This window comes from Chionomys nivalis, chromosome 12 (assembly GCF_950005125.1).
Source record: "Chionomys nivalis chromosome 12, mChiNiv1.1, whole genome shotgun sequence".
NCBI lineage: Eukaryota > Metazoa > Chordata > Mammalia > Rodentia > Cricetidae > Chionomys > Chionomys nivalis.
This window is the reverse complement of record NC_080097.1, coordinates 45473549-45488383: the sequence shown is the minus strand read 5'-3', so window position 1 is coordinate 45488383 and position 14835 is coordinate 45473549. Positions and strand designations below refer to the sequence as shown.

Genomic DNA, 14835 nt, shown 5'->3' with positions numbered 1-14835 from the left:
GCATGCATGTGGGTAAGAGGCAATAGTTCATGACACCAAAGTTATTGGATAATCAAGATCCATACCGAACTCTGGGAAATACTGAGTCCTCCGTGCTCTTGAAGTTGGTAAGTAGGGTGAAGACTATTAAGTGTATATTTTAAAAGTAATTAGTAGCAGCCTCTGGAAACAAGAAAATCTACTCACACACGCTTCCGCACTAGTAACTTCGAATCCTGCAAAGAGGCTTAAGATGGAGCCCTGAGTCAAGTTCTGAGCTGACCCTGCCCTGCACTACCAGACTGTCTCCCCCAGTCCCTTGCAGGAACCCTAACCGCCTTTCACACTCTTCCTGTCTAACCCCTCCCTACTGTACACGTGGTCCCTGGACCAGAGCCATTCATTAGCAATACTCAGAGGCTTGTCAGATGCAGTCAGACCTACTAAAGCAAATGGCGAGTCTAACAAGATTGTCCTGACAACTCCTATACATCATCCAGTCTGAGAAGTCATGTGATTCTTAGACAAACCTGTGCAACAACAAAAGACAGATACTCAGACACAAAGCATCTTTGACAATCAAGTGATGTCATTCTCTGGATTCCAGGGCAGATATACGTGCCCTTTATTTTCTATTCTTCCAGTTCTTTCACTGAGTCAGGGAATGCTCAGTCACCCTTCTTTGAGTCCAACAGGAAGCCCCCTGAATAAAGTATTCTGCAGAAGCCCGAGCTAACAGTCTTCCAGGTGAGAAGCCTTTTCTTCTCCAATAACAAAAAGGCTCCTCCCACCTGCTTCTGCATTCAGGCCCCCATTCAGGTGGCTAACCTAGACCTAGAATCACCTGGGATCAAGGCCAGATACTCACTGCTGAAAGGGAATAAAGTGCTGCTTCTCTTCATCGTCCACCTTCCCATGTATGATATCAGTAATGTCCATCACTAGGAGAGAGATAAAGGTCATTTAGGTCATTAGAGACACTAATGGTTCCATGCCTCACTGAGCTGTACAGAAAAGGATGGTATCAGCAAACACAGAGCACCAGAAGAAGAAAGGAACCGGGGACCAAGCCATAACAATTACCTAAAGTGCCACACCCAGCAGGTGTGAAATGTCATGAAAGGCTCATATTTTGTACATCCAACCCTGTAGGACACACCTGCAAAACTCTACAACCCTGTAGGACACACCTGCAAAACTCTACAACCCTGTAGGACACACCTGCAAAACTCTACAAGACTGAACTGAAAGTTCCTGAGACTAAATTCCTGAAAGCCTTACGCCTGATTTTTTTTTTTTAAGTCTTCAGTGAAAGCCGTAGAGAACACATGCTTCTAGCAGACCTGTTAGAGGAATTCAAGGTCTAGGGATAAATTCAAGATGAAGTGGCCACCTGTGTCTTTGATTTGATACACTTTTGGTTTCTACACAAGCCTTAAGCGTCTCACAAAACAAACCTTCAGTCATTAGTTCACCCCAGCCTGGGGGGGAACTTCACTAAAGCCTCTTAGGCATGGGAAAGGTTAACTTGCCCTTGGTCACACGTTTTGTTGTGGTTATGGTCATTTGTTCTTTTTCTGTGTGTGTGTGTGTGTGTGTTTGTTTTGTTTTGGAGTGGTGGGGTTGAATTCAGAGCCTTGCAGATGCCAGGGAAGCAAGGTACCACTGAGCCACACTCCCACAATTAGTTTAAGTCCTCAGCAAAGCCAGGGTATGCATTAACAGTGACCACAAAGCCAAATCACATAACCACTATGCCCAGCTATGGGGAGGATTAATGAGCAAGGTGCAAAGCTGCTGGCTGACAGGAGGCAGCACCCTGGTAAGAGGTGAAACTTTGGTTAATAAATTAAGAGCCTGGCCATAGAACATATATTAGCAGACGCCTGTCTGTTGACCAGAGACGTATGTACTGAGAAATACAATAATGCGCAAAAAAGAACTCAGACAACACAGTCCACCAGGCCAGGGGGTAGCGCTGGTGTTAGCTCGGAAGGCGTACACAGCTGGGCATCATGTGCAGTTTGCTGCTACCTAACAGGACCTTATGAAAACTACACCATTTGTCAGTGTCATCATCTCGCGACAGTTCCTAACTTCAGCTCATGATTGGCAAATTAGTCCTCTCTGTGTGCAATATCCAGAAACACACACTCTCCCTGACTCCCATGCACACACACATAGACTACCACAGAAAAGCAGACAAAAGCCTCCGGTTTAATGTTTCAGTTTCTTTGGCCTGTTATGAACAGCAATGACCTCAAATACATCTTTCGTAGACAGAGAGATACATTTACACCGCCATGAGGATGGCTAAATAGACTGGGTTCCTTGTATCTTTTGAGACTCCACTTTAATTCCTGATAAAGTAGCAATGCCGAGCAAGGCGGGGTAGGGGTGGAGGGCAAACTTATAATCTCAGTACTGGGAGAGCCGAGACGGGAGCGTCTTTGTAAGGTTCCGGCCAGCCTGGGCTACAGAATGAGACTGTGTCTCAAAAAGCAATGCTGCTTCCCCGAGTATTCCCTGAGCAGCAGGTATGATGGGAACAGTTCAGAAGACATGGTACATAGACAGTCAGGGGACAGGGAGGCCACCTCCTTAGCCACAGAAGCCACAAAGACTATCTGAAGAACATGGACTATCTGGCCCTGGTCCAGGAGCAAATTTCTGACATTTTACTGGTGACTTTCCAGAAGCACTACTGATCCAAATGTCAATAAAAGACAGAAAATCTTTCTTGAAACTTAGAAGAGACTCCAAAGGTATAGGGCTGCTTGGGAGGTCCTGAGGATTGGTTTAGGCCAATATGGACCCTCTCTGAAGGTATTCAGGGACACAAAGTCACCTTTGGGAAGGAGTCTCCTAAGCAGGCAATAGGTTTTGCCTTGGATCACAGCACATCAGCAGGGTGCCTGCTAGTACGTAATCCTGCTGTGGGTGAGACATGGTGCTGGGCACAAAGGAGAAACAGCGGCTACAACATCAGTAGCTAAAAGACTCAGGGACACAAAACTCAAGGAAAGAGAACCGGTCATCCTAGGGCAGAAATATGGTGTGCCCAAGACTAACCATGACAACGTGATCCACGGCTTCCAGTGTTTAGAGGGCCCTCCTGGCATCTTTCTGCCCTCCAGCGGCCATTTACCTCCTTTTCTCTATCTCTTTTCGTTGCTATAATTGCGGTAAAATATATATAGCATAGAAATTACCACCTTAGTCACCTGTAAGTGTACAGTTCAGTGGAAGCAAGCACACTCCCCTTGTGTAACAATCACCATCATCTACAGCTAGAGCTCTGTGTTCCCAAAGTGAACCCTATCCTCAGTAAGCAATTCCCCTCTTCTCCCAGCCCTGACAATCCCATTCAGCCGTCTCTCTGAGTCTGACTCTCTGACTCCTCATATCAATGAATCACATAGCAGTTGGCTTTTTGTGCGCATGGCTTATTTTACTTAGCTTAATGTTCTCAAGGTTCAGTCATACGGTGGCCTGAGTCAGAATTTCCATCCCTTTTAAGGTTGAATAAAAATTCCTTTATCCACGCCTTTAATCCCAGCACTTGGGAGGCAGAGGCAGGCGGATCTCTGTGAGTTCGAGACCAGCCTGGTCTACAGAGCTAGTTCCAGGACAGGCTCCAAAGCCACAGAGAAACCCTGTCTCAAAAAACCTAATAATAATAATAATAATAATAATTCCTTTATCTACTCCTCTAGTGATGCACACTTGAATGAACTGGTCTCTTTCAGCCCTTGTGAATAATCCCACTGTGCAGATGAGTGCACAGATGTATCTCTGAGACCTTGCTCTTCACTTTTTTGGGGAATATGCCCCAAATGGGATCAGGGGATGTTTCCCCGTTAGGTCTTTTAGAGATTGCAAAGAACGGGGTCCCCAGACACTGTACCGCTTTCCTTGGGCTCTGGCTTTCATCATACCTGCTACTCCGAACGGTCTCCGGAGCCCACAGGTGTGCTTTTTGCCCTCCTTCAGCTCCATGCGGCCCACCCGAACAATCTGGCACACGAGGCTGATGCGTGGCCGGATGAGGTCCGTGCTGCTGAGGTCCTGTGGGTAGAGGACGGATGAGAGAGGCTGGCTGTCTTGTCCTGCGCAGAGAACACTACCCCTCGTTAAAATGCCAGAGCAGTGCCTCTCTTCCCACCCACCCAAGAACTACTGTGGCAACAGAGAAAATGACCATCTACTTACCAATAAAAGGGCGCTCTTTTCTTCCCTGGTCCCTACTTCACATTTCTAGACTAGATCAGACTCAGCCTCCACCTCTGCAGTAGAGAGGTGGGCAAGGTGTTAGGAACTGGAGCATCCCCTGACACTTTGGGTCCTTCTGCTGTATGTCTTAGTACAAGACACATCTCAGTGTCAAATGACATAATGCATGATGCTAATACTTTCTGGGCATCCACAGAAGCCTGTGAGAGCCCAGGCTGGTCTTGAACAGGCTAAGTAGCTGACTGAGGTTGACCTTGAACCCCAGCTCTTCCTGCCTTCACTTCCTAAGTGCTTAGATCACAGGCCTGCGCCACCCCTTCACTCCTCACTCCCATCTCATCTTCTAAAGAACCCTGGAGGCAAGTGTAACCCAGGTATGGTTTTGTGAGGTTCCGCACCTGCTTCCTGAGAAGCCTTCTCCATAAACACTGGACAGCAAGAGGTGTGGGGGCGGGATTGTTCCTGTTAGCTGAGACTTCTGTGTGTGTATGTGTGTTCTGAAGGAGGGGTGAGTGATCCGGAAATGAGCTCATATATCTCATTCACTTAACATCAGAAATAATTTCATTATATCTCAGAACCCTCTTATGAAACAGCAGCCCCAGCCCTCTTACTGAATCAAGAATTACTTTTCAAATAATCACTCCAAATCTACGCCCTGTAATTTGGTAAAGACATGTCACTGAGACAGCAATACACACCAGTAATCACCCACCCGGAATCTCTGCTTGAGGTTTTGCAAGGCTTCTGCTAATAGAAAATAAAGATGCCGGGTGGCAAGTTCTATAAACTGTAGCATACTGGCTATCATTACATAATACATATATAAATGAGTTATGAAGACTGTTTAATGAACAAGGGAATGGCTACCACATTTTATTTCATTGGAAAGCCTAGACATAAAATTTACATTCTAGATGATCCTCTGGCTAGCTGGGAGAGTGTGGGAGCAGGAAAGGAAAAAGCAATCACAGCTGTACTAAGTCATGACTGATTAAATGATGAACAAAAGATTTAACAGTGCCCAAAACACATACACATGGTCCAATAAACGCCATTTGAAAGCGGGGAAAACCCAACTCGGTTTCCAAACTGAACAAATACTAAAGTAGTCTGGTGTAAAATCCCAGAAGGTTCTAGGTCTGCTTTTGCAGGGGTAGAGACAGGAAGGGCTCTGTGCAGGGGCAGAGAAGCCTGTGCATGTCCTAGAGTTGGGCAGCTGACAGAGGGACAGGCAAGCAGTTTGTTACTGGCTGCTGCTTCATGTGCCACTGGAACTTAGGCTTACTTTTCTTTCTTTCTTTCTTTCTTTCTTTCTTTCTTTCTTTTTTTTTTTTTTTTTTTTTTTGATTTTCGAGAGACAGGGTTTCTCCGTAGCTTTTGGTTCCTGTCCTGGAATTAGCTCTTGTAGACCAGGCTGGCCTTGAACTCACAGAGATCCACCTGCCTCTGCCTCTCGAGTGCTGGGATTAAAGGCGTGCGCCACCATTGCCCAGTTTAGGCTTACTTTTCTTTTCTCAGACTCAGAAAGAGTAGGAGACAGAGCAATTGTGTGGATTGATGGGAGAAAGAGAGAGAGCCGGAGCTGGGGAGCCACCTATCAAGGTTTCCCAGTCCCCCTTGCAGTCCCAAGGTGTGCCCTAAAATATAAATATATGCATATATATACATATATATGTTTGTATATATACATATATGCATATACATGTACACACATAAGTGAAAGAAGCTCAGAAAGTTCTAAGCTAAGAGGAAGACAGTTGCCAGGTACACATTGCAGGCTCCTGAGCTGCAAGCAGCAGCACCCTGGAGAAACTGGGAATCCTCTACACCAGAGGAAGCTTCTCAGAAAAGGTCTGGATTACATTTGCCCTCACCGTGACCTTGGTCTAGGAGCTCTCCTCCCACCTAGTAATCTGCTTGGCTGCCTCTCTCCAACTTCACTGTCTTCCTCCAATGTCTTCTATTTATGTGTTTTAGCGTGCTGGGCATCGAACCCACAGCCGAGTGCATGCTAAGGGTGTGGTCCTACATCATGCATCTCCACTCCTGGCGCTTCATCAATCAACTATTTAAAACACAAGCTTCATGGTTGGGGAGGCGGCTCAATGTGTAAAGTGCTTGCCATGTAAGCTGAGGACTTGAATCTAAATCCTCGGATCTCATGTAAGCTAGGTACTGTGGTGATGGAGGAAGGTCATTGGCTAATAAAGAAACTGCCTTGGCCCATTTGATTGGCCAGCCTTTAGGTGGGTGGAGTAAACAGAACAGAATGCTGGGAGGAAGAGGAAGTGAGCTCAGACTCGATAGCTCTGCTCTCTGGGGCAGACGCAATGAAGCTCCGATCCAAGATGGACGTAGGCTAGAATCTTCCTGGTAAGTGCACCTTGGGGTGCTACACAGATTATTAGAAATGGGCTAAATTAATATGTGAGAATTAGCCTAGAAGAGGCTAGATATAATGGGACAGGCAGTGTTTAAAAAGAATACAATTTGTGTGTTGTTATTTCGGAGCATAAGCTAGCCAAGCGACCAGGAGCTGGGGCGGCAGGAACACAGCCCGCAGCTCCCACTACACTGTGGCATACGTGTATAACCCTCATGTTCCTAAGAAAGATTGGAGGTGGAGATGGGCGAATTTTGGGGGTAGCCTTGTACATGCAAAGGCAAGCCACAAAGAGACTCTAGCTCAAAACAGTATGGCAGGGAGGAGAAACACCTGAGGCTGTCTTCTGACCTCTGCACATGAACTATGACACCATGTGACCTCAGGAACACACATACATGATACGTCATATATGTACTAAAAGTTAAATATGCATACAAGCATGTAGCAATAATTAATGAAAAAAGAAGCCATGAGTTTGAAGGAGAGCAAGGAGAGGCCTATGGGAGGGCCTGCAGGGAGGAAAGAAAGTGGGGGAAAGAATGTGATCACATTATAATCTCAAAAATAAAAGGAAAAAAGGGGTAAGAGTGGGAAACCATTTTCATTATAATAAAATCAACGAACAACTCTAAGTTGAAAACAAAAGTTAAATTAATAAATATACAATGAAAACTTAAGCCTCCCCAACCGATACTTTGGCGAAGCCCCTGGGATGCTGATGTTGTTCAGAATTCACTCACGGGTGTCATTGTTGTTTATATTTGTCTATTCCATCAGCTCAATAGCTGCTCAAGAACACAGCGTCTTTCCCTGTTCTGTTCACACATGGTCTCAAGGGTTCAGACTGGTATGTGGTACCTAGTATGTGTTCACTAAGTGAATCAATGACTGGGTGACACCTACTCAGAGGACAACGATGGCTTTCCTTTTCATCTTTTATGTTTTCCATATATTTATCAAGAAACAGAAAACAGGACCGGGCTAGCTAGTTGGCTCCATGGATAAAAGCTCTTGCCTAAACTCTATCCCCGGATCCGACCCAGTGGAAGGAGAACTTACTTCTGCCAATTGGCCTCTGATCCCAACACTTACATCATAGCAACACACCTATACACGTGCATACACATAGACACAGAAAACAAACGAATCCAATAATGTTTTATGAAGAAAGAAGAACTCACAGTGAACACGGCTTGGAGGTTATTCAGCTTCTCTATCTCCTTGGGCATCCCGTTACTGCCCCAGCGAATTAGGTAGTTCTCACTAGCAGGAAAAAAAAAAAACCAGAAAACAAAAAACAAAGGAAATTACTCTTAGTGAGCGGGCAACTGGAACAGAGGCTGCTCACAGCACAGACGTGCAAGGGTCAAAAGAAGGGGCAGAGGTGCCCCATGAGAAGGCGCTGGGGAAGCACACACGCCATACATGCGGGAACGCGGGGACTCTGTATCTGAAAGAGACCCTGCTGCAACAAACACGCTACACAGCGGCAGACACTGCTCAGGGTGGCTCAGATATGGAATTTAACGAGTTTCTTCCGTTGGTGTCTTCCCTCCACAGACCGTTTGTATAGAAGTTTCAGCTTTGCTAGAGGGAAAGTTTAGTTTAGAGCTGGGCATGGTGGCGTGGGTCTGTGATCTCAGCACTCTGGAGGCTGATCATTGTTATCTGAAGCCAGCCTGCACTACATAGTAAACTGACCAGCCTGAGATAGTCAGGGAAACATGTCTCAAGAGGCCACATTTATAAAAGCTTCATTTTCTATGTTATTCCCAATCCATCCTTCATGGTCCGTATCACACAAGGGACTTAGCAACTGTTTTTACTTTTTCAGAGTGGGACTTACGATACCCAGGATCGCCTCAGACTCACTATGTAGCTGATCCTTTTGCTGCCACCTTTCTGGTGCTGGGATTACAATCCTGTGGCACTCACCTGGTTCATGGAATGCTGGGAATTGAACCTAGGACTTTGAGAATGTGAAGTGAGCACTCTACCAGCTGAGCACGCCTAGGCCCCAGGAATTACTTCTCACCACCTTCTTGAAGCTAAATCTCCACTTCTTGAGTTGCTCTGGAAGGGTCACACTGGGGCTCAATCACAGCCTTTAAACTTTTTTTATGTGGACTTTTCCCCCCCAGTAGTTTTGGGTTCATGGGAGAGTTGAGCTGAAAGCAGTCCCAAAACACACAGCCCCCATCTAACTGGCTATACCTGCTGAACCTGCACAGACACATCTTCATCCCCGCAGCCCACAGCTGGTATGAGCGTTCACAGCTGGCGCAGTGAATTGCATGGGTGTGGACAAACATATAATGACGGGCATTCACCATTGCCCTATCCTCTGGCTTAGTCTCAGGGCCATGAGTCCCCACTGTGCTCCACGGCATCTCTCTCATTCCCCCCCCTAGGCTCTTCTGAATTCTTTATCTTTGTGTCTGTGTCCTGAGCAGTTTCCTTCACTCTTTAAACCCCCACAGAGCACACAACCTGAAGCTTCATGGTGTCAGCACCCATGTGCAAAGGTTCCAGAGCCCAGAGACTTTAGTTTCTACAGTCAGAAGTGACTACACCCAGCTTTTAGACCTCAAACCCAGTGAAGTAGTGAAGGACTCCTGGATAAGGGCAGGTAAAGACCGTACTTTGCAAGGCCAAGCATAAGTGACATAGGTCTCCATTACCTGATGAAGGTGGACTGGTCAGGGTCATACAGGGCCATGAACAGCTCCGCATCCTCGCCGATGTTACAGACAAAGTTCTTGAAGTTCACATAGAGACCATAGGTGTGCACAGTATTGAAGATTGCCTGGCCTCTCAAGTCCAGGTTCTGCAGAATGCTCTGGGCCAGAGGATAGGACAGAAGACTTAAGCAAACAGGAAAAAATATCGGCAAAGAAGCCAACCTATACACAAGGGACAGCTACTATACTCAAGAAGCACCTGCTAAGAACTGAGCAGATGTGGACCAATCCTCGCTCAGTCAAACAAACATCAGCATTTTGAGATAACCAGAGCAGTCCTGTTCAGGCTCTTAAGCCCAAATAATTCAACAAATGCTGACTGAGAAGCTGGAGAGATAGCTTGCCATAGAAAGTGCTTGCTGTGGAAGAATGAGACCCAAGAGTTTAGATTCCCCAAGATTCGTGTAAATTCCCAGTGGGCACAGCAGCCCAGCTGTAATACCGGTGTATAGGAGATAGAGACAGGAACCTGGAACAAACTGGGTAGCTGGGAAGCTCTGGGTTCAAGTGAGAGACCGTGCCTCAATAAATGAGACGAAGAGTGATAGGAGAGGGACCCAATGCCAACCTCTGGCTTCCACATCCACTTGTATATCCATGTATATATTCATGTGGGCTCACACACATGCAAACAAACATACCTACACGCATGCATACCATGTACATACACATAAACAATAACCATGATGTTTACAGGTGATAACTCAGTTTTCAGCAGATGCATGAAGCTTCCATGTCCTATGATGGGATGCGGGAGGATCAATTTCAGATCACCTGATCCACTGCTCAACTTCACAGCAAACAAAGGTCCCATGAGAAAGCTTTGCCCTTGGGTGTGGTTGTCCCTCAATGCAGATTCACAGTCACATGTTATCATGACCGTACAAAAGCAATAAACCACACACAGATAAACCTTTCCTCCTCCAAACAGAAAATAATACACCAAAATGTCAACATGGGCGGGGCGGGGGGGTTGGATAGATGGCTGAGTAGTTAATAGCACTGACTGTTCTTCCATAGGACACATGTTCAATTCTCAGTACCCACATGGTAGCTCTGTAGATCCAGTTCTAGGTGACCTGATATCCTCATACAGACGGACATGGCAAAACACCAATGCACATAAAATCAAATTAAATTAAAAAAAAGAAAAAAATGTCAACATGGAAGGTCATGTTGTCAGAATGTGGCTGGCGTATTTTTCTCCACCTTTCTAAGTTTTCATTGCTTTCAAAAATTTTTAAACACGTCATTTAAGATAGTTTTATCTTGGACAGTACAATATTTATAACAGAGAAGATTATGCTATAAAAAGTCTTCCTTTCACCCAGTTCTCCTTCCCAGAGGCATCTTTATTTTTTTACATTTATTTTATGTGTACAGACATTTTGGCCACATATACATGCCTGGTGTCTTCAAAGGTCACAAGAAGAAACATATCCCTTGGAACTGGAGTTATGGGTGGTTGAGAAGCATTAAGTGGGTGCTGGGAAATGAACCCAGGGCCAGAGGCAACTTTCATAAGGCTAGTTTCTAATCTACCATTCCAGTTACTCTTGTATATGCAAGCACTGACATGTGTATATCTTTTTGTATTTTTAAAATACAAGAACTATTTTATAAAATAGTTCTGCATCTTTCTACACACACACACACACACACACACACACCCCTTACCTTTGTTCTCTTTCCAAATCAGAACACAAACACTGGCCTCATTCTTTCTGCCCACTTTTAAAAAGAGGACACATGTGATTTTCTAGGCATTTCTAGTTCTATTGTCTACTACTCCTTTTTTTTTTTTTTTTTTTTTGGCATTAAAAACCAAAGCAAAGAATGAAATTCTCGTAGCTTGACCTGCACCCAGGAGGAAATGCACCTTCTCCTCTTGGATCTTTTCTTCTATCCTTTTAGAAGCAACTTCATGGGCCTTGAAGAGGGCAATAGTGCTGGTGTCATCCGGATCCAAGATGTTTCCATTGTCATCCCGCACAACCAGATCGAGTCCAAGCATTCTGAAGAGAAAGGAGGTGGTAAGTAGCTCTCCCCTCCACTGCCAGACTCTGTAGAAGAGCTGGTATCAGAAAACCCAGGGGACCCAGGAGAAATGGTTAGGAACTGGACACAGCCCAGGGGCACCTCCTTCCAGTCTCTACCCCTTTCTATATAGCAATAACGTGACACGGCTCAGGAGGCCATTCTAGCCAAACCTGTGAGCATGTGCCAAGGAATTGGCCCAAAGCAATAACAGTAGAATTGACACTGACTCTGACCAAAGCCCTCTTTTCAGTGATTCCCTGGCCCAGTCCCCTGTGATCTGGCACAGCAACAATGACAAACCCGTACATCATCCTTCAAAGACCTTCCCTGACTTCCTTACTCAATCTTGTCTTAAAGGACAACAATAAGGAGGACTTAAGACAGTAAGGAGTCTTAAGTCCTGGGGCCTACCCTCTCCTAAACCAACTCTATGCTGGCTCTGCTATCATTCACACTACAGTCTGAAGCTTGGCTTTGACATCTGCTTGCTCTAGGACCCCTTAATCCTGCAAAGCCTGGACTCCTTCATGGGTAGATGCTTCCTACCCTTTATGGTTGCCATAAGAACTTGACTGAGATAACAGCAGTGAAGCATCTAATAGGACCGCACATATAGTGAGCACCAATAAACGTTGGCTCCAACCGCAGAGAACGGCACAAGAAAACTGGCAACAGAAGCTCTGAGGGCTGCATGGCAAAAGCGGAGACAACCACTCTCCCAAGACTTTAGTGCCCAATGGGCACAGAAGTAGAATGAACTCAGAGGTTGGTGGAACGGAATTCTGCTCTCAGCCCTCAGTCTGCCTTCCAGGCACCTGCATGAGCGAACGGAGATGTCCAAACAGCAGCACTCAAGGGATAACAAGCAGAGGCGGCAAGTCCTTGGGAAGAAAGCAAGGACGCCTCAGTTCCCTCCACCCTGTTCTACAGCAACTCCAGGCGTGAGCTGCACTGGCAGCTTCTTTCCCATGGCAGCCAGACCACAGACCACCAGACCCGAGAGGGATGGCATGCTGGCAGAGCTGGGTCATGGATGTCCTGGCAAAGAGGCCCTGTTTCCTGAGCTGCTTTCAAGGGCAGGTGTGGGAAAGAAAGCAGGCAAGCTCTGCCATGTGGGAGACGTTAATGTGCTATGCCAGGCCTTGGGGGAACCTCCGGGCCAATGCTACTGTGGCAAGATCAGAAAAGGACAGAGCTGGCCGGGCAGTGGTGGCACACGCCTTTAATCCCAGCACTCGGGAGGCAGAGGCAGGCGGATCTCTGGGAGTTCGAGGCCAGCCTGGTCTACAAGAGGTAGTTCCAGGGCAGGAACCAAAAAGCTACAGAGAAACCCTGTCTCGAAAATTAAAAAAAAGAAAGAAAGAAAAGGACAGAGCCTTAGCCTACCTCTGCTGGCTTTAAGACAGGTCCGGAGACTGCAGGAAAGGCTATGCAGCTGCAGTGGCTGCAGTCACCTAGGGACACTTCTCTTGTTGTTATGACCAAAATGTCTGACAAAGGCAACCTAAGGGGAAAAGGGCTTAGTTTGGCTCACAGTTCAAGAGATGGCATGGCAGGGACCCGAGGCAGCTGGTCAAACTATATTGTCACTTAGGATCAGATGTACGTTGGTGCTCAGTTAGCCTCTCTTATTCAGTTCCAGGACTCCACAGAGTGGTGCTGCCCCACATTTAAGAACGGGTTCCCTCCTCAGTTAACCTAATCTAGAACACACATGCCCAGAGGTCTGTCTCCTATGTGATTCCAGATCCTGTCTAGGAGATATCAACACTGACCACGACAGAGGCCAAGTATCAGGGAGAGAAGTCCCATCTCAACTGCAAGGACAGTCAGACCTAGAGACAGGGCCTGTGACCAAGTTAATTCTTTCCCATTGCCTTTGTGACCCAGAAGAAAATCAGTCAAGTTCACATCCTCCTATATAAAATTAGAAAAAAGTAATTAACTTTGCCATAGCTACTTCCTAGTTATAAGTATATGATGTGTACAACGGAGGCAGTTTGTAAAACCAGCTGAAGGCTGTATCCCATGTTGACGCCAATTGTTTCTAATTACAGTTCGTTAAACTAGTGCATTTACAGAATAGGCTAATGAACTGTACTTTAACAGGGATATGACAGAGTCTGAAAGCTGGAGCCATGGGGCAAAGGGCAAAACAGAAATGACATCAACTAGACCACTTAAATACCAAATAAACAACAGCAAAGCTAGCAGAGGGCTTCTGAGGGCTTCTGGAAGGGGCTGGCTGAAAGCATGAATCCCAGGCCACACCCACGGTCATGTGGAGGAATGGACTGAATTTCTCCTATAGGGAAAGGCAGTGGTACCCGGAAGCAACGTGACTACCTGTGCTACTTAGGAGCTTGCTGCAGAAATGGGCACGTAACAAGTGTGTAGATAGAATTAATGGGTTGGAAGGATGGCTTGCCATACCAGGGAATCTGAATCACACCATTACCAAACACGGTCCTAGTCCCAGTGCGAGGGGTAGGGGGTGGAGGGATGCTGAAAATGACAGCAATCAATTTAGTATCTATCCCTGGAATAAAATATAGTCTCAGGCATCTGGAAGGGCTCTCTATGTGCCTGATCACCCTTGGTTTCTCTGCCAGTGGAGAAGCTAGGGTAGAAAATCATTTTCTCTGTTCTTATGTCAGCCAGTGGGACCCAAGGGCCAACACAGCACCAGACCCAAGGAAGGGACTAGGACATTTTTTCACCGAAATTAAATATTTTCTAAGACACAAAGACAGTAAGTCATAACCATTAGTAACTGACAACCCTAAGATCAGAAGTTGTTGTGAGTTAGGATGCTGTAGGGACACTAGGGGTACTATGGCTTGGATGGGAAACGTCCCCAAGATGCTTATAGGTTTGAACACTTGTCAGATGGTGACACTGGTCTGACAGCTTGCAAAACCTTTCGGGATGTAGTGCTTAGCTGATACACTTGGACTATTAGGGGCGGGCTTCTGATTCTAGGCTGGCGTACTCTGATTTCTGCTGTGCTAGGCAAAGGACAGATTCCTGCCACCATCACCATGCTGCTCTGCCGCGCCTTCCCCATTGTAACAAACTCTGTTCTCTGGAGCCACTAGCCAAAGTCAATCTTTATTCCCGCTAGTTTCTTCTATTCAGTATTTTGCCACGTACAAGAACCCCCGCCCCCAAAGTCACTAATACAGGGAAGGAGGTGGTTCATTGGTACAGTTGTGTAGCTGGGATGAAAAAATAACTTCTAATTTCCTGCTGCATAGTAACATAACTATGGTTGGTAAAAATTAATTTTATCCATCAGAATCCCCAGAAAAGAAGATTTTAAATGCTCCCAACACAAAGAAACGATGGCTGCCAAAGTGATGAGGTTGCTATTTAACCTCATTAATCATCATTGTACATAAGTACTATATACATGTGCCTTGTAAATATGGATAATTATATATAATATGCAGT

General features: G+C 46.0%; 1 protein-coding gene across 3 annotated transcripts in view; it reads right to left on the bottom strand.

Annotated features, from left to right (window-relative positions):
• Dock5 (dedicator of cytokinesis 5) overlaps positions 1–14835 on the bottom strand; it is a 184865-nt gene that overhangs the window by 79301 nt on the left and 90729 nt on the right. For all 3 annotated transcript variants that reach the window (XM_057785719.1, XM_057785722.1, XM_057785720.1), the window contains exons 7-11: positions 11222–11357; positions 9283–9440; positions 7783–7864; positions 3918–4047; positions 848–920 (exon numbers count right to left, since the gene is read on the bottom strand). In XM_057785719.1, the coding sequence (XP_057641702.1) occupies positions 848–920; positions 3918–4047; positions 7783–7864; positions 9283–9440; positions 11222–11357 (579 nt within the window). The remainder of the gene's footprint in view (positions 1–847; positions 921–3917; positions 4048–7782; positions 7865–9282; positions 9441–11221; positions 11358–14835) is intronic.